The 23,673-nt window shown below is 45.2% G+C and overlaps 1 protein-coding gene across 2 annotated transcripts in view; it reads right to left on the minus strand.

Annotated features, from left to right (window-relative positions):
- LOC138250038 (charged multivesicular body protein 3) overlaps positions 1–23,673 on the minus strand; it is a 331,776-nt gene that overhangs the window by 14,003 nt on the left and 294,100 nt on the right. For both annotated transcript variants that reach the window (XM_069204412.1, XM_069204420.1), the window contains one exon: positions 21,527–21,641. In XM_069204412.1, coding sequence (XP_069060513.1) covers positions 21,527–21,641 — 115 coding nt within the window. The remainder of the gene's footprint in view (positions 1–21,526; positions 21,642–23,673) is intronic.

The raw sequence follows: 23,673 nt of genomic DNA on the forward strand, positions 1-23,673 counted from the left end.
TCCAGGAGAGATAATGAGAAAAACAAGGAGGAGTCACTGGCCAGTCAGGACAGCCCCTAAGGTGTCCTGAGCTGAGGTGACTCTGACTTTTAGAAATCCTCCATCTTGCAGATGGAGGATTCCCCCAATAGGATTAGGGATGTGACCCCCTCCCCTTGGGAGGAGGCACAAAGAGGGTGTACCCACCCTCAGGGCTAGTAGCCATTGGCTACTAACCCCCCAGACCTAAACACGCCCTTAAATTTAGTATTTAAGGGCTCCCCTGAACCTAAGAAATTAGATTCCTGCAACTACAAGAAGAAGGACTGCCTAGCTGAAAACCCCTGCAGAGGAAGACCAGAAGACGACAACTGCCTTGGCTCCAGAAACTCACCGGCCTGTCTCCTGCCTTCCAAAGATCCTGCTCCAGCGACGCCTTCCAAAGGGACCAGCGACCTCGACATCCTCTGAGGACTGCCCCTGCTTCGAAAAGACAAGAAACTCCCGAGGACAGCGGACCTGCTCCAAGAAAGGCTGCAACTTTGTTTCCAGCAGCTTTGAAAGAACCCTGCAAGTTCCCCGCAAGAAGCGTGAGACTTGCAACACTGCACCCGGCGACCCCGACTCGGCTGGTGGAGATCCAACACCTCAGGAGGGACCCCAGGACTACTCTGATACTGTGAGTAACAAAACCTGTCCCCCCTGAGCCCCCACAGCGCCGCCTGCAGAGGGAATCCCGAGGCTTCCCCTGACCGCGACTCTTTGAATCCTAAGTCCCGACGCCTGGGAGAGACCCTGCACCCGCAGCCCCCAGGACCTGAAGGACCGAACTTTCACTGGAGAAGTGACCCCCAGGAGTCCCTCTCCCTTGCCCAAGTGGAGGTTTCCCCGAGGAATCCCCCCCTTGCCTGCCTGCAGCGCTGAAGAGATCCCGAGATCTCTCATAGACTAACATTGCGAACCCGACGCTTGTTTCTACACTGCACCCGGCCGCCCCCGCGCCGCTGAGGGTGAAATTTCTGTGTGGACTCGTGTCCCCCCCGGTGCCCTACAAAACCCCCCTGGTCTGCCCTCCGAAGACGCGGGTACTTACCTGCAAGCAGACCGGAACCGGGGCACCCCCTTCTCTCCATTCTAGCCTATGCGTTTTGGGCACCACTTTGAACTCTGCACCTGACCGGCCCTGAGCTGCTGGTGTGGTGACTTTGGGGTTGCTCTGAACCCCCAACGGTGGGCTACCTTGGACCAAGAACTAAGCCCTGTAAGTGTCTTACTTACCTGGTTAACCTAACAAATACTTACCTCCCCTAGGAACTGTGAAAATTGCACTAAGTGTCCACTTTTAAAACAGCTATTTGTCAATAACTTGAAAAGTATACATGCAATTTTGATGATTTGAAGTTCCTAAAGTACTTACCTGCAATACCTTTCGAATGAGATATTACATGTAGAATTTGAACCTGTGGTTCTTAAAATAAACTAAGAAAAGATATTTTTCTACATAAAAACCTATTGGCTGGATTTGTCTCTGAGTGTGTGTACCTCATTTATTGTCTATGTGTATGTACAACAAATGCTTAACACTACTCCTTGGATAAGCCTACTGCTCGACCACACTACCACGAAATAGAGCATTAGTATTATCTATTTTTACCACTATTTTACCTCTAAGGGGAACCCTTGGACTCTGTGCATGCTATTCCTTACTTTGAAATAGCACATACAGAGCCAACTTCCTACAGTCACTATAAATACAACTGTAATAGATAACCCATACGTGATGTAATACTTGGTTGTTGAGTGACGTGAGGCACTTGATTTAGGAGCAGTACAACAAAAAGTGATTGATGTATGTGATATTGAGAAGTTTGCTTACTGCAACAACACTGTTCAAATTGAAAAAAAACATACAGTGGCCAAAATAGCATTTACTGTGGGTACGCTGACAACGCACAAGTCCTGTTTAGGTACTGAAGAATGCCTCAAGGGATGAGGTCTTTGTATAGATTGCTCCTTCTGTGTTTTAGTTTATAGTGGAAGCTGTCTTCTATTCCTGTGCCATTTCATTTCACAAGTTTTAGGAGGAAGAATGGACAGAAACTCCCCCGCCCCCACTAGCTTTGTAGTACACCCCAATGCCCAACACTGAAACAAAGACATTCCAATTCCCAATTCGAAAGTAGATGAAAATGAGTGAGATGCATAGCGAGCAGGTTAATTTTTTCAACACATTCAGTTGAAAAGGTGCCTTCATCCATTTGTGTAGGCAGTTTAGTAATTTATTTTTCTAACATCTGGTGGTGGTAGCTGTTTTCCAAGTGGGGATGTTAAAAACAGGGGACTATTTTACAGGGATCTGGCTTAGCACTCAAGTAATGTGTATATGCTCTGTGGAATTTGTTACAATTCAGGCATCTTTACTATGGAGAATGGAGCTCATATTCAAGGTTAGCCACAATAGTTGCTTGAGTCACAGAGGTACATTCTTGTACGGACTGATCATGACTAATTAATCATGGAAGTTTAGAATAATATTGTGAGTTATTAATCACAGCAATGTCCAGTGGAAAGTATGGATTTCAGACACATCTTTAATAATTCTATAACAGGACCGGAGGCGAGGATTATGCAGTTCTTTCTTCACTTTTTATTAATAGCAGGTTCAAAGTTCAACACGGAAAAAACATAGAACCACAACTCCCATGAGACCATCGTCATGGCAACCACAGTCCAATGAACATCATTAACACCGACGGTATAAATGCCTAACAAAACGTCATCTGCCCTCTTTCTTCACTGCTCGACGGTGCAGATAAGTGCCTTTCCTGCCTTTGTGCTATTTTTTTAAACGTAGTGTGTGTATTTTATATTTTGACCGCGCACGTCATTGATATTGATTCCTTCAATTTCAGGTCTAGTTGTAGCAACGTTGTTGCTACGCGCGGTAGGCTTTGTTCAGCCCGAGCGCTTTCACACTGCGGTGACTTGTCGGGCCCTCTAGAGGGCGCACGTCCCGATTTTCATTTCACGCTCGGCGCTGTATTTTTTCAACGCGTGGGGCAGCTTAGCAGTTTTTTATACTGTCCTAACATCCTTTTTTCCCCCCCCTCACGCGACACCTTCGGGTTGTTTAGACCCAGAGCGGGAAGGACGCTCTCGCTCCACAGACATACAGGGATTTTTTCCCTGCTTGTTCTGTGGACTAAACTCTTTCCTCATTTCCGACAGGAGTGTGAGGGGGCTTCCCCTGAAGGTTAGGGTGCATACTTACTTTTTCCTGTCTCTGCCACTGTCTCATTATGCAATCTGCCCAAGATTCTGACTCATTTCCCCTCATGTCCTCAGAGACCCCTTCGCTACGCATCCTTCCCCCTGGGGTGGATGTTGTACTATCTCAGGCCATTGCGCAGGCTCTCGCTCCTTTTAAGGAGAGCATGACACAATTGGCCGAACAAGTCTCAAAGGGGCCAGGCATGACGGGGGTGACGGGGGTCGCCCAAGGGGCTTCCCCCAGGAAATCACACAAGCGGGCAGCAGATCCCCTCGGGGAATCGGATGTTTTTCCAGCGCTGCACGGTAAGAGTGCTCGCACTCACTTGCGTTTACCCTACCGGGAGGGCTCTTTGCCCGGGGTTACTGGTGACCAATGGCACTCCAAATCAGACCTCCTGGTGGGGTCTTCAGCGGGCATGGTGGAGGACTCTGACGGGGACTCCTCCTCGGTGGAGGAGGTGGAATCCGGTTGTCCTTGGCGCCCGGGGGCCTCTATCCCGGAATCTCGGGATCCGGGGGAGTCGGACTCCGACATGTTCGAGCCAGAGGGGATCTACCACCCCCGCTCGTCTGAATGGCATCCGGACCCGAAAGTGGCAGACTATGTGGCGGGTAAACTTCGCCAACCTTTGGATAAGGAGATTCGGGCGTGCCTCAGGGCAGAGTGCCCCTGCCCTACTCTCCCTGACAGAGTGGCCTCTACTCCTGACATAGACCCTAAAATGTGTACCTTCTTCGGAAAGTACGTGAAAGACCCTAAGAAAGGGATCGATAGGTCTTGGCGGGCGTGCCAGGATAAGCTCTTGGACGTCGTGGGGCCTCTGACACAAATAATTCAATTGGCCGAGCGGGCCAAAATGTCAAATACACACCTCCAGACGGATGTTGTGGCAGGCTGGGCTCAGAGGGCTTTATGCCTTCTCGGCAATGCCAACTGCGCTATATCAGCAGAGAGGCGCCGCTCCCTGCTTATCAAGATTGATCCCAAGTTGGGGGAACTGTCAACTTCGGAGGCAGGGGCGGTGGCGCAGAGTCATCTTTTTGGAGACCCTTTCGTCAAGGAGCTCGGGTAGTTCGTGGCCACTTTTTCGGCCCTTGATAAGGCTCAATCTTCAATAAATAAGATCTTCCCGGGGAAGGTTTTTGGAGGGGCCGGACGAGGAAGGGGTCGCTCTTCCGCCCGCCAATTCCTCCAAGGCCCTGAAACCAATGTCCGACAGTTCGGTTGGCGAGACGGACGCCAAGGGACATTCTTCCCCAACAGGGGTAAAGGAAGAAGCAAAGCCGGCAGAGGAGCCCGCGCAGCAGCCAATGCCCCAGGAGGAACCTCGGGTAAGGATTACCCCTTTTTTCCCTCGAGATCTGGGGGGGCGACTTTGTTTGTTCAAACGCAACTGGGAGCGCCTTACCTCAGACGCATGGGTCTTACAAACAGTCTCAGGCTTCCACATAGAGTTCTGGGGGACCCCGGTGCAGGAAGTGATCCCCAGACCTATGATGTTTTCAGAGTCAGACTCCAACCTCATAGACGCAGAGGTTCAAGAGTTGTTACTAAAAGGAGCTATTTGCCCTGCGTTACTCCATCCACGGGGCTTCGTCAGCAATCTTTTCCTTGTCGAAAAGAAAGACAAAAGGTTTCCGACCCGTGATCAATCTTCGTTCTTTCAACGAGTGGGTGGTCTACCGCCACTTCAAAATTGGGGTTATTCACCACCTGCAGGACATCTTACTCCAGGGAGACTGGATGGTTCATCTAGATCTCAAGGACGCGTACCTCGCGGTCCCCATTTTCCCTCCTCACCGCAGGTTCCTGCAATTTCAATGGCAGCAACAGATTTTCGAGGTCACTTCTCTCCCTTTCGGACTCTCTTTGGCCCCTGGGTGCTTTACCAAGCTACTCAAGCCAGTGGTGGAATTCCTCCGGTCGCGGGGTCTCCGCCTCATTATTTATCTGGACGATATCCTTTTGATGGATCAGTCCAGGACTCATCTCATATCCAATGCGAACATGACTATTGCCTTGTTGCAGGATCTGGGGTTCGTGATCAATTTCCAGAAGTCCGATCTGATCCCATCCCAGTCAATGACATTTTTGAGTTTCCTAATAGACTCCCTGGCGGCCACTCGGAGCCTTCCGTTCCAGAAGATTACGAAAATCAAGAAGGAACTGAGGATTGTATTGAGGAGGGACAAAATCTCACTCCGCCAACTGGCCAGAGTAGTGGGTTTACTGTCCTCATCGATTCAGGCCATTTTTCCAGGCCCACTTCACTACAGGGCTCTCCAACGCCTCAAAGCGCATCATCTTCGTCGGGGTTGACTTACTCCGAAAGAGTCGCTCTCAACTCGGAGGCCAGGACGGAGATACAATGGTGGCTAGACCACATGGAGGCTTGGAACGGCAGGGCCATCTTCGGTTCTTCTCCCGATCTGGTCATAGAGTCGGATGCCAGTTTGCAAGGAACTCAACCTGCATATCAATTGCTTGGAACTCCTAGCGGGTTCGTTCGCGATCAAGTCCCTGACTCGGGACAGGGTCTCTTGTGTTGTACTCCTACGGATGGACAATGTATCGGAGGTTCAATACATCAACCGCCTGGGGGGCACCAGGTCTCGGGCTCTGGCGGAACTAGCGAAAGATTTCTGACATTTTTGTCTGGATCACCAAAGATCGGTCTCAGCGGAATATCTCCCAGGCATCCAGAATGCCACAGCGGACTGGAATTCCAGGTCTCTGACGTGTGGAAAAGTAAAATATCGCACCCTCATGCAATCACTGTACCTTGACATCTAGGCATCCATTTTGAGAGTAAGCACCCATTTTGAGAATGTCTTGACAAACCTTATTGTTAACACTCTGGAGAGTGCAGCTGGAGATAAACTGCCTTGCATGATACGCTTTGGGCAGGATGTGAGCCGCCCACGTAGCTGTGGTTAAGCCGATTCTGCCGTTGCTGAGAGAAAAAGGTCACACCTGAGAGCCGCCCACGTAGCTGTGGTTAAGCCGATTCTGCCGTTGCTGAGAGAAAAAGGTCGCTTCGACGGAACAACCTGTGGTTGGAACACAGTTACACCTGTTATTTTTTTCCCTCGCACTCTATTCTACACCCCAGCTTTGACATTTCTCTGTCTGCATGCTATTTTTACGTATTTCCACTGACGCACATAGAAGTGTTTTTCTAAAGTTTGCTTGATGGAAAATTACAGAATTATTGCTATTCGCTTGTGTTGTGCAAGAAATGTATAAAAGCTGCAAGCTGCGCAATGTTGAGCAGATCACTCCCTAACCCGCTTGGTGAGGGAGCTCTCCCTTAACTCGAGTTATTGAAATAAACCTTGATTATACTCCACGTCCCGGACTCTGTCTCCTTCCTCATTTACCTATTACTAGAAAATTATGAAATAAGATAAGGTAAAATAAATTATTTACCACATTTCTGGCGCCCGAACAGGGACCTTCCCTTCTCTACACGCGCCGGTTTTTGCCGGCCGCGGTGTTTTCCCCTGTTTCCTCTCTTGACGGACTTCAGGTGCACCCGGTGGGGATTTCCCACCGAATTCCTTCGGAGATGCGGGGGATTGACTGAGACCGGCATACATATGAGGCGGTGAGAGACGCGGGAGGTCCATAACCGAGCCCGACATCGAGGAACCGAGGAGTCCGAGACGTCTGAGACCCCTGACACGCGCAGCGTCTGGATTCGATCGAAAATTCTGGATTTGCTGTTCGGTGAGTATTACTGAATAGTATCAAGACGTTTTCCAATTAAGGAAACGGTAAAAGTATAGATTTAGTAACAAAATGTCGTTTGCCAAATTTAAGACTAAATCTAAGGATAAAAAGTTTTTAGAAAAAGAGGTGGTTCTTCCACCTAAGGACACGCCAGCTAGATTTATGTATAATAAACATGGCATGTCGGCAATAGTCTTTTTGGACTTATGGGTGGAATATACTGAGAAGTTGGAAGAAAAATATCGGTGGCCCATCAGCGGGACTTTCGATATAGAAAGTGTCCTTAAGGTAGAGGAACAGTTGTTCAAAAGGAAAGCGAGACAGGCTCAATTAGATTCTGTGGAATGGTGGAGGAAAGAAGCCCATAGGAGACAGGAGAAAGCTCAGAATAAAGTCGAAAAAGCGCAGAAAATGTCAGAAAAAGCGAAGTCAGACGAATTATTGCAGATAGGAAAGGAAACAGTTCTTGACCAAATAATTAGAAAAAAACAAGGAAATATGAGCGGTCTGTATCCGGTGTTACCTAAATGTGAGGTTGCTGGTCAGGTTAAATCGAAACATGGTCTCCTTCCCAGCGCTCCTATAGATTTTGAAGAAGCACCCCTCATAGACTTATTGGACGTACCACCCCCGTATTCTGATATGCGGCCCATCCATCCTGGACCTGGTCAAGCGGTAACACTTCCCCCAGCTATAATTGACAACCTTTCAGAACACACCCGACGTCTTTCTCTGGTAGAGACAGCGGGAGGGGACGAAGCAGCGGGCGGGGAGGATAAAGTGCAGTGTCCCCATGATCCATTATATAAAAGATATCCCGCTTTGGATGAACAAGGAAAACAGTTAGTTGATAGTTGGACTAAAATAGAAAAAATGCCTGCAGTACACAGTACCATTGACAGTATGATTGAATATATGTTACGAGGTGGAGATCCCACCGCATATACAGAAGTTATGAAGGGGTAAAATAAGAGACAAAAAATGCACATATATGCTTTCATGACACTTCTCTTTGCACGATACTTCCAGGCAAATGGTTTGAAAATTCCTACAAAATTAGCAGACATTATTAATGAACTTAATAAAAATACCGAAGAGGTAGAGGATGAGATAGATAGAGCAGTAGGTACCTTATTGGGCCTTATGATACAACAACAACATAAATTCAAAGAGGGTCCCTCACGACCTACTAAGCAATGTCCACTTCGTGGGGACCTCGGAAAAGGAGAAAAATTTACCCCCACAACTGTTTCCTTTTTTCCCGAGGTCCCAACGAGTGAAGAGTTATATGAGGAAACAGAGGAAGCCTTAGAATGGTTCCTTGATCAGGAACCTCCCTTAACAGTTGAGGAGCAGGAATTAGCTCGTACCACCACCCTGTGGACCTCACAACCAAAAATATACAATCCAGATGTCATTGCCCAGTTATTTTCTAATCTCCCACTTACGCAACGTAGATTGGCCAGTATATATATGACCCAACACTTGATGACGCTAAATAAAATAATTAGACCCCATCAAAAGGCCCTCGAAGATTTATTGTCTAAGTGCACGTCCTTAACATTCGTACAAGACCCAACTCTGTTTTTTAACATATTCCTTGAGGCTAGACAGGAGTATCATGACGAAGTAACACGAACACTTCTTCGGTCACGACACCATGATTTACAACAGAAAGACACACTTCGTCATTTTCCTCTTAGAGAGGTACACCCACGAATAGATGGTGGAAATGCCTTACAAAGGGTTTTTGTGTATACTCCCCTTACTAAAATGGAAATTATGAAAATGAAGGAAATGGTTCCATCCCATTCTAAGGATCCTGCAGGATTCTTTAAAGAACTCGCGGATGTCCTTACGATGGGAACATACACATTAGCAGATATGACAATCATGTTGAAACATTTGTTGCCCTCGGGAATTTATGAAAAATTGAGAGAGAAAAACTGGGTAGTTGATGCTGTTGAATTAAATTGGGCAACTCTTGAAACACGTGAAAGTGATCGCGCACCGGGGGGAGATATACACCAGGATATAAAGGCGTTGCCAGGTCTTATTCTCAAAGTATTACCCCAACTCCTCACTACTAAAAAAGAGGATTGGGACGCCATTTCGGCTTGTAAGCAAAAACCTGGTGAGGATACTGGGGATTATTATTCCCGATTAGAGGAATGTTTCGCTATCAATAGCGGTCTTAAACCAAATAGTGACTCCTACCCCCACCTGTTTGTGTCCAAATTGGTAGAAAATAGCTTGCCTAAATTAAAGGAAAGGGTTCAAAGAGTTGAAAGTTCCTGGCAGGCTCAGACTCCTTCCCAAGTTTTACGAATATTACAATATCATCAAAATAGACTGAGGGAGGAAGAAGAGCGTGAAAAGACGAGACTGAAAGAAACTAAGATAAGAGCTTTAGTCGCACAGACTGTAATGCCCAGAACAGGCCCGCCGCCACAACAACAAAAGACAACAACTACCTCCAAGGGTGTTTGTAATTACTGTAAGAAACAAGGACATTATGTCAAAGACTTGCAAGGGAATGTAACATGCCCCGTTCTGAAACACAATTTGGCCACAGGTAAAACATTATCTAGACCCCATGTTCCTCGGGAACAATACAAAACAGAGGGAAGAGTTCCCAAGAGCCAGGATAAAGAAATAAAACAGAGCGCACAGATGTACATGAATGGAGAGGATAATGGGTATGCCGATTTTCCCAGTTTCTTCTGAAGTTGCCCAGGGAGGGAAGAGGATAAATTGCCCCTTATCCCTATACCTGTGGACCAGACTGGTCCATATGTGGACGTTCACCTCCTGGGACAAGAAAATAAGTTTTTATTGGATACCGGGGCAAGCAAAACAACAATTGATCACAATGAACTGCCTCAAGCACCACTGTCAGGAAACAAAAATGTTTCCCTAGGTTTTTCAGGTCAGCCCATTACTAGTAATACTTCAGAGCCCTTACCTTTACAAGTCGGCCCCCTCACCACGACCACTGATCTTCTTTTAACAGATACTTGCCCCGAAAATTTGCTAGGCATTAAACAACTGAAAGAATTGGGAGCTATTATAGTATGCTCCCCCCAGGACGTACGCCTTTTCTTACGAGATTTTAAAGGCCACTATACCGTTAGAGAGTTGGATCCTCGACTTGCACAGCTTCCCCCCGAATTGTGGGCCACCAGCTCCACCTCGGTTGGGCGAATGACTATTGCGCCTCACAAAATTATATTGAAAGATGGAGCCATACTACCACGATTACGCCAGTATAAAATACCTCCGCAAGCTGAGAGGGATCTCATTTCCATCATAGAAGATCTCATCAAAGCAGGGGTAGTGATAGAAGTACCTTCAAACACAGTTAATTCCCCTGTATTACCAGTAGCAAAAAAAGTCCAACAGGGTGAAAATCCCAGTTATAGACTGGTAGTTGATCTACGAGAACTCAATAAGTGTGTGGTGTCCCAACATCCTGTTGTACCAGATATCTCCACACTTTTAACTACTATTGATTGCGAGGCATCTTATTTCACCGTCATCGACCTCAAGAATGCGTTCTTCAGCGTACCCATACATGAAGATAGCCAGTATTTGTACGGGTTCTCACTGTCCGGAAGGAGCTTCCGGTTTACGCGAGCTCCTCAAGGCTTCACTGACAGCCCGAGCATCTACAGTCAGGCATTAAAAAGACAATTAGACACTATACAAATGCCTCAAAATACTGCACTCCTGCAATACGTTGATGATCTACTCATCACGGCTCGCTCTGAACAGTCATGTGTACAAGCCTCGTTAATTGTATTAACGTTTCTTGCTGAAAATGGTCATAAGGTGTCACCAAACAAGTTACAGTTTTGTCAACAGCAAGTGGCCTACTTAGGGCACTTGCTGTCGAAGGAGGGTAGACAACTAACACAAGAAAGAATACAGTTGGTACTAAATATACCCCAACCAAAAACACAGAAACAAGTACGTGAATTCATAGGATTAACATCCTACTGCATACAATGGATCCCTCAGTTTGCTTTAATATCCAAACCACTTGTACACCTCACAACATTGGAAGCAAGTGCAACACCCCAACTTCCCTGGACAGAGGAACATACACACGCATTCCAAACGTTGAAACAAGCAAGGTGTCAGGCTCCTGTATTAGCTACCCCCGATTACCACAAAGATTTTACATTATTTGTTACTGAGAAAAATGGGACTGCTTTGTCAGTTCTTACACAGGAACAAGCAGGCAAACAAAGGCCGTGCGGATATTTTTCATCCACTCTGGATCCAGTAGCGCAAGCCCTTCCTGCATGCCTGAAAGCTGTAGCAGCGACAGCCCAAGCTATCAGACAAAGTGACACCATAGTATTAGGACACCCACTAGTAGTAAGGGTTCCTCATGCAGTGGAACTACTACTCAAAAGAACACAGACTCAACATTTGACCATAGCCAGATTGACAGGGTATGAACTGACACTGTTCCAACCCCACATTCAAATACTTAGATGTAACACCCTGAATCCAGCGACACTCTTACCTCTTCCTGAAGAGATAGACGGAGTACATGATTGTATAGAAGTGATTGAACAAGTGACAAAACCAAGATCAGACCTAAGAGATATTCCTCTAAAAGAGGCGGAACAAAATATATATGTGGATGGCTCATGTAAAAGAAATGAAAAAGGGGAACTGAAAGCAGCCTATGCAGTCACCACAAAAACACAGGTACTAGAATGTCGACAAATACCAATTCTCTCGGCGCAGGCTGCAGAATTAATAGCCTTGAGTAGAGCTTGTCACATAGGGAAGAGAAAAAAGATAAACATTTACACCGACTCACAGTATGCCTTTGGGGTAGTACACAATTTCGGAACGCTATGGAGAGAAAGAGGCTTCATGACATCCCATGGATCAAAAATACAACATGCAGACCTCATAACACAGTTATTGGACGACATACACTTGCCCGAACAAATAGCTGTAATTAAATGCAAAGCACATTCAAAGGGAACAGACGATGTCGCTATAGGAAATGCCTTAGCAGACCAAACAGCTCAGGAAATGACGCAGAAAGACGTAGAAAAAGGGTCACCCCATGACCTTGCATTTATAGGACATACACAAACTACCAGAGATACCGCTATTGATATACTAGACATACAGAGTCATGCTACAAAAGAAGAAAAAGAAAAATGGAAAAAGGAGGGAGGGATCTTGACAGACCAGGGATGGATGGTGCCACACAAAGCAGTCTGGTATCTACCGGACGCCATGGTACAGATCATTATAGAAACAATACATGGGCCAGCCCATTTAGGAGAAAAGGCTATGCTAGATGTAACAAGATCTATATGGGACAATAAACACCTTAGAGCCGCAGCCAAAAACAAGGTCCAAACATGCATGATATGTTGCCAGTACAACATCGGGAAGGGTGTGACAGTAGGCTCAGGAGGATTTCATCCTCCAGAACATCCTTTTGAGGTCATACAAATGGACTATATACAAATGGAAAGATGCAGAGGATACAAGTATGTCCTTGTAGTAGTATGTACATTAACAAGGTGGACAGAAGCCTACCCCGTACCTGATTATACTGCCAACACCACTGCCAAACAATTGATTAAGGAATACTTTCCTAGGTTTGGTCTACCTCGAGTCATATACTCTGACAATGGCCAACCATTCTCATCTGAATTAATGAAGAAAATTTCGCTCTTGCTGGGATACCAGTGGAAATTCCACTGCGTACGCCACCCACAAGCAGCTGGTTTAGTCGAGCGACACAACCAAACACTAAAAAACAAATTGGCGAAAATTTGTGCCGATAAGAAAGTTGATTGGATAACAGCTTTACCTGTAGCATTGTTCTACATGAGAATGGTTCCCCATTCCAGGACTGGACTAGCTCCCTATGAGATAGTTTTTGGTAGACCACCTAACATATGGGGGACACCGCGAGCTAAGGCTATAACAGACATTGAACTACCTGTGTTGACAGATTATCTGGCTTCTTTGATGTCTGCACTTCAATCTTGTCGTTCACAGGTTGCAGCTGCATTTCCTGATAATACCGAACCCAAAGAACACCAGATCAGACCGGGAGACTGGGTCCTCATCCGGAATTTTGATCGCGCGACGCCTCTTGAGCCCAGGTGGAAGGAACCCAAGCTTGTTCTACTGGTTACCCGAACAGCCGTGAAAGTCGAAGGACGGAAGGGCTGGTTACACGCCAGCCACTGTAAGAAATACTTTTCTAAAGAAGGGGCAGAGGACACCTTGCCTCACCTGATTCCAAAACATTCCGAACAATTGACATTACCCACAGAAGAAAGTCCCCAACAGTTATACAAGTCGAAACTTAGGTCTTCTTCCCGAGCCCAGGTCACTTAAGTCCAAACAAGCTCCTCTTGTTGGTGAAACGGCAGGGGCTCAAGGGAGATACGCCTAATGGCAAGGCTTGTGACAGAAACAAGGATGGAACAAAAGAGATTAAGGGACAAATATAAGAGAAGAATATGTACTGTAAAAAATATTTTTGTATTGATATTAATGTTTTTGTTGGCAGCAATAGCATGTGTGAGTTGGATACTGTATGTGGTTTTTCCTCCAAGCAAACGAGTTCAGACACCACTTAATGACACTCAAGAACACACACATCACGATCTTCCACCTCATGAGTTGGCACATAGAGTAGCTATGCAGAACAACACCTTTGTGAAGCTATTACACTACTCACATCAAGTGGTTAATACCACTAATTGCTGGATATGTGGACGGATTCCCCCTCACCAAGATGAAGGGGGAATGCCATTAACACCATTTCCATTCTCATATAACGGCTCATGCGAGGCCTGGTTTGCCCTGATCACAGCTTACAACAGGTCTGAGATGCCAACAGATCAAAAGGGCTGGCCCTGGGGTAATCTAAACGCTGTCCTTCAAACGGTCTGTTATCCTGATGAGGAAGGGTTACCACAGGCTAATGGAACGGTATTCGAAAGAGAAGAATACCGACAGGATGACTTGACTTTTAAGCTGAAAAGGTCCAGGTCTCAAGGAGAGGGAGGGCCAATAACCATATCCGTTTTCAAAGTAAAAGGACACTTGTGCATCCAGAAGACTGGCACTATCTCTGTAGGATACAGTGAATGCAATTCTACTGTGAAATTTACGGATCATGGTCGGTCCTCATTTCAGACCACCAGACATACCTATTTCATTTGCGGCCAGTCTGCCTATGTCCGTCTTCCCTACAACTGGGGGGGGGGAGATGTTATATATCCTTCTTATTGCCACCTGTTTTCCTTGCCTCTTCGACGTACCACAAGGATCATCGAATTAGTGCAGGGAGGTACAAGAGGTATATAGATACATCCGGAATAGATCAAACTGAAACTGCTGCGGAACAATATACTGATTTTAATAGAGGTTTTTTCTTCTTCATCGGACCAGTGCAGAACAGTAAGCTTATACGTAGACTTACTCGAACAGTAGAGGCAGTTGTGAATCAGACTATAGCCGCTTTGGGGAACTTGACTCAGGAACAATCCGCTATTAGAATGGTAGCGCTCCAGAATCGTCTTGTTCTCGACGTCATACTAGCGGAGAAGGGTGGGGCCTGTAAAATTATCGGGTCGAGCTGTTGCATTTTCATTCCCGATAACGCCCCCTCAGTCTATAAAGCTATTTCTAAATTACACAAAATAGCATCAGGATTACACCAGGAACCAGGCACCTGGACCTGGTCAGGATGGTTTTGGGGGTTGGTATCCTCCTGGGGCTGGAAGTTACTGTCCATAGTCGGGATAATATTCGCAGTACTTATGGGGTGTTGTCTTTGCATACAATGTGGTCCACCGCTCTGCGGATTGTGTATTACCCTGTGCACTCCTAGAAGACATACTCAGGAGGAGGAAAGTGCCAGGATCTACTTCAATTGCCGGTAGAGGACCGTGATTGCACTCTGGTGCAAGGAGGGAATGTGGAAAAGTAAAATATCGCACCCTCATGCAATCACTGTACCTTGACATCTAGGCATCCATTTTGAGAGTAAGCACCCATTTTGAGAATGTCTTGACAAACCTTATTGTTAACACTCTGGAGAGTGCAGCTGGAGATAAACTGCCTTGCATGATACGCTTTGGGCAGGATGTGAGCCGCCCACGTAGCTGTGGTTAAGCCGATTCTGCCGTTGCTGAGAGAAAAAGGTCACACCTGAGAGCCGCCCACGTAGCTGTGGTTAAGCCGATTCTGCCGTTGCTGAGAGAAAAAGGTCGCTTCGACGGAACAACCTGTGGTTGGAACACAGTTACACCTGTTATTTTTTTCTTTTTGCCTCGCACTCTATTCTACACCCCAGCTTTGACATTTCTCTGTCTGCATGCTATTTTTACGTATTTCCACTGACGCACATAGAAGTGTTTTTCTAAAGTTTGCTTGATGGAAAATTACAGAATTATTGCTATTCGCTTGTGTTGTGCAAGAAATGTATAAAAGCTGCAAGCTGCGCAATGTTGAGCAGATCACTCCCTAACCCGCTTGGTGAGGGAGCTCTCCCTTAACTCGAGTTATTGAAATAAACCTTGATTATACTCCACGTCCCGGACTCGGTCTCCTTCCTCATTTACCTATTACTAGAAAATTATGAAATAAGATAAGGTAAAATAAATTATTTACCACAGACGGATTCCAGCGACTGGCAGCTGGATCCGATGTTTTTTCAGGCTCTCATGTCGTATTGGGGCCCTTGCGCAGTGGACCTCTTTGCATCCCGGTGGAATGCGCAGCTTCCGCGCTATTTCAGTTGGCGTCCCGACCCGGGGGCGGAGGCCGTGGATGCTTTTCAGCAGACCTGGAGTCAGTTCCTGGGGTATGCTTTTCCCCCGTTTTTGTTGATTCCGAGAGTTCTGTCTCAAGTGCGTCATCAGCAGGCCACGATTATTCTGGTAACTCCCCTTTGGCGCTCTCAGGCGTGGTTCCCGACCCTTCTGGAACTGTCGTGCGATCTTCCTATTCGCCTTCCTTCTTATCCAGCAATCCTTCGAGATTCCATGGGCCAGCGCCATCCGATGGTGTTGCAGGGTCATCTGCAGCTGGCAGCCTGGAGGATTTCAGGGATCGCTGGCTCGATTGCCGACTTTCACAAGACGCTCAAGCCTTCATCTCTCAAGCCTGGGCGCCAGGGACGGGTAAGCGATACAAATCTGCCTGGTCTCGCTGGTGTTTGGACAGGCATACCGATCCCGTGGGGGCCCACATTACAGATGTGCTAAATTTTCTGGCCGAAATGGCCGCCTCTGGTCTGTCGTACTGCACAGTGAATTCTTTTAGATCAGTGATTTTGACGGGTCATCCTCCCATAGAGGGCCACCCAGTGGGAGCTCACCCGTGGGTGTGCAAACTGCTCAAGGGCATTCGTCTTGCCCGTCCACCTCAACCCAGATATTCAGAACTTTGGGCTGTCAACCTCTTTTTGCGGTTGTTATCTTCTTGGCAGGACAATTCTTTTCTGTCTTGTAAAGCGTTATGAGCTAAATTAGAAAAGCTGTTATGCCTCATTTCCTGTAAGAGGGTGTCGGATGTTCGAGCTCTGGACGTCTCGGCCAGAGTGTTTTCTCCTGAGGGAGTAACCTTTACGATCTCCCATAGGACTAAATGTAATACCAGATCGGTGTCATATCCGGCTTTACCGTTCGCCCCTAAGTTGTGCGTGGTTCGGTGCCTGAAGGCGTACGAGATGTCTGCTCCCCTCCGCCCTCCGGGGGAATGCCAGCTACTCATTTCCCTGAAGAAACCGTTTAGAGCGGTGTCCTCGCCCACCATCGCTAGATGGATCAGATGGATCCTAGCGGAGGCTGGGGTGGACGTTCAGGTTTTTGGTGCGCACTCGACTAGGGGTGCTATGGCTTCTAAGGCCGTACAGGTAGGGGGTAGGCTGGAGGACATCATGAACGCTGCGGATTGGTTTTCAAAAGATTCTATTTTAAACAGATACATGAGGCGACCTCATTGGTGGTAAGTAAGCTTTGAACTTGCATAATCCTCGCCTCCGGTCCTGTTATAGAATGAGAAATTTCCTAGCTAACGTGAAGGAAAGTTTCAATTCTATTAAGGACACTGAGGCAAGGATTATCCCACCCGGCACTTGATATGTTCCTCCCCACCCGAAGAGGACTGGTTGGATCTCGTTTCCAAGGTGGTATATTTTACTATGTTTTCTGAGAACGTTCTCGGCATGTGCCGATATGGGCTTTGCAGGTTTTTTTTTCTCCTGGTTTGAAAGCAAACTATTCATGTTCTCATCTACATCTGTGCATCCTATTTGGTATGGCTTATTTTCTTGATTGCTTCATGTTTTGACTTCGGCTGTAATGCTCACGTTTATTTTACATGATCTGATATTCTGTACGATTTGTCTTAGGTCCGGAGGCGACAGCCACATGAAACTTGGACGTCTCTTCGCAGTGAAGTCGAGGGCAGATGACGTTTTGTTAGGCATTTATACCGTCGGTGTTAATGATGTTCATTGGACTGTGGTTGCCATGACGATGGTCTCATGGGAGTTGTGGTTCTATGTTTTTTCCGTGTTGAACTTTGAACCTGCTATTAATAAAAAGTGAAGAAAGAACTACATAATCTTTGCCTCCGTGTCCTTAATAGAAATGAAACTTTCCTTCACGATAGCTAGGAAATTTCTCATTCCACTTCAGAAACAGCAGATTTCCAGTTGCTGCTTAAAAAATGATCACCTATCTAGAGCTAGGACACAGTTTTGGCCACCTTCAAGCTAAGCCAGAAAGCTCTTCTCTATACCTGCATATCTGCATACATTTTGAATAATCTGGAAATGTCTGGGGCAAACGGCCTGGCAACAGGGCCATATATAGCACAAGACAGAAAGCTTAGCTGGAGGCAGGTCAAAAGGATTAAGTCTTCAGTACACTCTCAAGGAGAGATGGGTTAATGTGTTGGTGCAATGGTCATGTAGCTTATTCCAAGGTCACGAGTCTTGAATGAAGAAGCATCTTCTGACTGGTTTCAGTTTCTTGAATGGTGGCATGCACAGGGTGCAAGCAGGGGATAATCTAGGATTTTCTGAGGTGCTGTATGTATGGACTGCTCAGTGGGCTGAGATAGGAGTTTAGAGTGTGATCCTTTTTCTGACCGAATAAAGTGGTGGTAGAAACGGAAGGGTGAATTGTTGGATTGATATTAAAGATCCATTGCGCAGCTCACAGTTGTTGTTTTTTGAAGAGGTTGCTAGGACCACCCATGAACACCAGAAATCAAGGACTGAAATCACCAGATTCCTGGTGAGGGAGTGTTTAAAGTGTACGGCCGGGGAGGGCTTTTGAGGTTTTTGGAAGCTGATTTGGTAATTAACGTGTTTGGTAACTATTTTTATTTGCTTAGGGATGGTGTTCCAGATGATTCGGAGGTTCTTTATAGTAAAGACTGTCTCAGACAACGGTATAACAATTGTGTTTGTATGCCCAACACTGAGGATTCCTGTTTTAAAACTGTTAATGACTACATAGCTAGCCCATGTTCAATCGGGAATGTCTTTAATGCAGTTTGTGATATTATTCTACTTTCCTTTCTATTGCTATATCTATGACAGCCAAAACTGAATTTGTCAAGTTGTATCTGCGCCTGATTTGAGTGCTAAAAGTAGATGTTGGAGGAAACTGGTGAGAGGGTCTTCCAGAAGAGCTACCATCTGAGCGTGCTGAAGGCAGACAAATAGCCCCCAAGCTTCACCTCTTTAGTTTGATTTTGTAGGAGGGACTCCTGCCAGGCAACATGCATTGCCAGTGAGTGAAGAGCTGGTCCAGCAGCATTCAATGGTCTCTAATGTCATTAGCAAATGACAAAGTGGATCCATGATGCAGAACTCCATATGTGAGCCTCCAGGTGCAATAATCTTACCAGTCACCTAGATAGCTTGTGTTGCTACACCTTATCTACCGTAGCAAAGTTGTCAAGCACCATCTTTAGTCGAGAATGTTCAGAGCAGCAGAGAGATCCAGAAGGACAGAACAAGGACAGCTGATTCACCACATACAATGATTACAGTAAACTAGCATTAACATTTCTTCCAGAGCTAAGACTGCTGAACAAATGGTTTATCAACTGGTGTAGTGTCACAGTGAAAAACCGATTGGGATGCAGCACCTAATGACCAGTGGCTGAGATTAACTGAAGTAATCCATACATCACCTTGTGCATTTCTCAGTTTCCTACATCAAAAGACATAAAAGAGCATCTCTAGTATAGCCTCCTGCCAAGATGTAAATACTACAAATCAAAACACTAGATCACTCTTTAACTCAGTCTGCAGCGCAGTGCATAAAATATGGAATCTTTATTTTTTTTAATGACTGCTAATCTGGAACTCCATACCAAACCCGTTGGGGAGAACGATCCAACCGGCTTAAGAAAACAAAAAGACACATGGATTTATCCTAAAGTTTTCACTTAAATCCCGAAGCAAACCACGTCTCAAAATATTTATTTTTAGCTTATCTTATCCTACAAACCTTCACCATAGTCGATGCTGCAGTAAACTCTTGCTGCGTTTGTGTTACAAGCCCCTACCTGGGCATCCCCATAAGAAGCCTTAGAACCTTGCAACACACACAAAACGCCAACGTCTATGCCTACAACAAGAGATCTTGTGATAGGCACATGCTTCATTGCCTCTCTGTACAGGCGAGTCACATTTACAGGTCTCCTCTGTCCGAGTCACCAAGTATGGCCTCCCCAGCTACTTGCAAGACAAGAGTCCTGCCACAAGGGTTTATCTGAGCCCTGGAATCAATGAAATCATTTGTTTACAATCCAAGGTAAACATGGAAACGATGTATGGTCAACTCCAGTCCTCTTTCAGTGTGTTGTAATCAAATATAGAACGATGCAGTTTCAGCAAAATTCATTCTATTTGTGAGATACTTCACATGTAACCGGCCTAAAATTACTTTACAAGTACTGCCTAACAATGCCTTGCTAGCATATATGCAATATAAATGTTTTATTTACTTGCAAGTAGGCGTGGAGCTCTTACAATAACTTCTTGTTAAGCCTATTACACCAGTGCTAGGCTTAAACATGTATTTCACTGTTAGATTGCCCTTTGAAAACAACACTAGCCAGAGGCTTTTCTACATCCAAAGTTGGTGTACTTCTTCCCTGCTCAGGTCAGGACAGTTTATGAACTTATCAAAATGTGTTTGTTTAAAAAAAAGCATGCATAAAAAAGAATGGATTGTCTATCCAGTCACAATATAATGCCAGAGACAGAGGACCCATGGCCTGCTTATACAGTGCACATACTGCACTTCTCTTGTTTCTAAACACTGTAAATGACAGGTGTCACTGTTATTCAATTTACCAAACTGTGAAGGATGAAGTGTTGAGTTGATCTGGGCAGAAGTTAGCACCTGTAAAATACTACAGATGTTGGCAGTGTGCACTGAACTTACTAAAGTTGCTCCAGCTGCCTTAGTAATTTGACTGGTTCACCAACTGGTCAATGTAAGTAGCTTCTACAGTTACAGCTGCCTTCTTGTGTGCTTGAAGTATGACCTTAGTTACATTCTTGACTTTAATGCACTGTAGTAAGAATAACCAAACTCCCTAATCTCGTATGATCGACAATTCAACCCTGAAAGTCCTGTTGCGATTCCAGATCTACTAACCAGTACTAACTGTAGAATATATTTGGGTGCTTATAGCGGGCTTGGCAAATTTCTTAGTCTACTCAGACTTCAACGACCTCAGCTGCCCTATCTTCTCAATACTTCTATAGCTATGCTGATGATAAACGTCAGCAGCAGCAATAGCATCAGGTACATGTTAAAAAAATCAGCCAACAAGTAAAGATCCTAGCAAAGAGACACAAAAGGTCCAAGACTCACAAGAGAAGCCTCCACTCCTGTTGGGCAGAAAGTTGTTCAGACTTTGCAGAACCACGCTTCCCGTGGCCTGGATTTATCTTTGTTGGCTTCAAAGACGTGTTTAATGACAATTTTACTGGATACATTTTTTATTTTATTTTTTAATTTACAGGTAGTGGGCATTTCTATGACACATGGCTGGATCGACCACCAACAGAATTATACTTTAGCTTAATTCACTACCTAGCACCTCCTCCCTTCTCGCAGGAAAACCATTCCCAAGCCCCTTAAAATATGGAAAACAAATACATGTTTCACAATGTCACCTGGATGAAATTGTATTTTATGGTTTGCTACTACTGGACTAGCAAGGCCAATAAAAAAGCAAAACGGAACAACCTAAGGATCATTACCGCAAACTGAAAATTGAGCCACACTTATTAAAACCATACATAAATGATTAAAATGTCATTTCAGCATTTCGATACTTTCCTGTTTAAATGGAATGTCAGGATTTCTAATTAAATATATCAAATCATGTGCTGCTCTTGAGATCCCTCTCAAACTGTTCTTCTACAAACAATTTAGCACTCATAAAACATGGAACGTGGTAGAACTTGTTCGCTAAAAGGAATGGCACTTTTACCTGCAGTGATATCGAACAATATTTTGTCAATTTCCATTTCTGCTGCCTCTTCCATGTCCTCTTGGTCGTCCATGCTTTCAAAAGTATCTTCCAACATTTCTTCTATTATACCCGCCTGAATAAAATACAAAATGGTGCTCTAGACAATCTGGCAATTACAACATTAGTTTGTATACATTTAATACACTGCAAAACAAAATCCGTGGAGGATAGGACTCTGGTAATAGCTATTTGCGAAGAAGTGCTAAAAATGCCATTGTCCACTGAGTTTCTAGTTTCCAAAGCATTTTAACACAATATATACATTTTTTACAAATGTCATCTAACCTCAAATCACAATATAAAGTAGTTGTAACCTTACATATATCTTGCTGTTTTCCTAAACTTCAGTGTGCCCTACACAATTAAAAACTTTGCTAACCTAGATTCTGTAGCTCTTGTTGACAAAGCAAACAACCAATATTTTGCAAAGGTTCACTCGCCAACTGTTGAAAGCCTTGGCCGGAAAACTTTCAGAAAATTGACTAAGCAGCAAAAAGTGCTTAATATACTTGACCCATCATGAGTGCAAGGGTCTATTGAAGGTGCCATGCCACTTTAAGCAACTTTCTTCCACTGGTATGCCAATCTATTTTACAGTGGCCACAATTTCACTAGCTCATGACTTTCTCGCTTCTGCTAAGGAGGCTCTTAAACCACCTTTAAAGCTTATACCTGTTTAGTGTATCTGAAGGTATAATATTGCACCAGATTTTCCATTGGTGCAAGGCTAAAACTGAGGTCTAACTTCCATTATGTGAAAATGGGAAATAATATGCAGCCCCGGTTAGACAAAAGTTGGGAGTGGAGGAGTAGGGATGTTGCTTGCATAGAGTCTAAGCCTATGCCCAACCTTTTCTTTCAGAATACAAAACCGCTGGCCAATGCCAATAAATGTTCACCCACCTTTGTTACAGCGGGATGACTACATGAAGCTCTATGATACTATGATGACCAAGCCAGAATCAAAACCTTTTCCTTGCCCCATGTCATTGAGGGAATCATGCAATCTGGTTGAGGATGAAAATTACTTTAGGTGTCCATCCAGAGACAGATTGTGCTCAACCAGCTTAGACCGCACGGTGCAAAAGGCTCAAAAAAATAAACAGTAGCTGCCTTCCTGGCACAACCAGAACACCATTGAGCTCAAGATGAACACCTACTACGGTGAAAGTTTGGCAACTCATTTGGTTTCTCATGATGTGAGCAAGCCCAAGTTAACAAGGGTTTCACACGGAATGATGCTCCCAGGTCATGTAGACCTGGGATTCTCTCAGGAAGGCAGCCAGGTGTGGGATTCCTTTCTCACAAGAAACTGTACATGTTTTCAACACCAGAGCTCGTAGGAATCAATGTTCTGCCATATTGACAGCAGATCAAAGGACAGATGTACAGCACACCCTTCTGCAAGTTGTAAACTGCTTTCAGGATACAAAGAATCTGATCAAAGCACACCATAGTGTCTCTGGTGATCACAGTCCTTCAGGGTGGACTATTTTAGTTGCTATAAAGAGATTTCTTGCAAAAGATCTCCACATGGGCCTATTACTAATAAAATGCCCACAGATAACTACCTCTAGGCTCTAAAGTGGACAGGTATAACTTCGTAGGAAATTACTTGCTGATTCAGCATAACCTCAAATAGTAAAAGGTGCAAGCTTAAGAAGTCTATCTTCTGCAACCACCCGGAATGCATGATTATTGCTCACTCTCACACTTCAGAGAACTGATTTGTTTTTCTGTACTCAAAATGACAACTTATCCCCTAACAATTTGTCTTGATCTCTCTCTTTCACAATTGGTTGGCAATGGAATCCACTGCATAGGCAGGGGACAACTGCAAATTCCTATGCACGCTTCAATAAAAATAAGTAGTCTAGAGCTTCCCGGCTGAAAGCTGCATCTTTTCTTAATAACAACAAAAAAAAAAACACTAAAGGTCATGGGTGGGATGCTTGCAATAAGCCTAACCCCTGACAATCACTCGGGGTAGCACGCAAGCCCATTGTTCTTTTGCCTACTATGCCACCTCAGTTTGGACCAATCCATATGCAAATCAGTATTCGAAACAGTTCAGCCAGAACTGCCAGTCCTGGTCCTGCCAGAAC

Source organism: Pleurodeles waltl, chromosome 1_2, assembly GCF_031143425.1.
Source record: "Pleurodeles waltl isolate 20211129_DDA chromosome 1_2, aPleWal1.hap1.20221129, whole genome shotgun sequence".
Classification (NCBI taxonomy): domain Eukaryota; kingdom Metazoa; phylum Chordata; class Amphibia; order Caudata; family Salamandridae; genus Pleurodeles; species Pleurodeles waltl.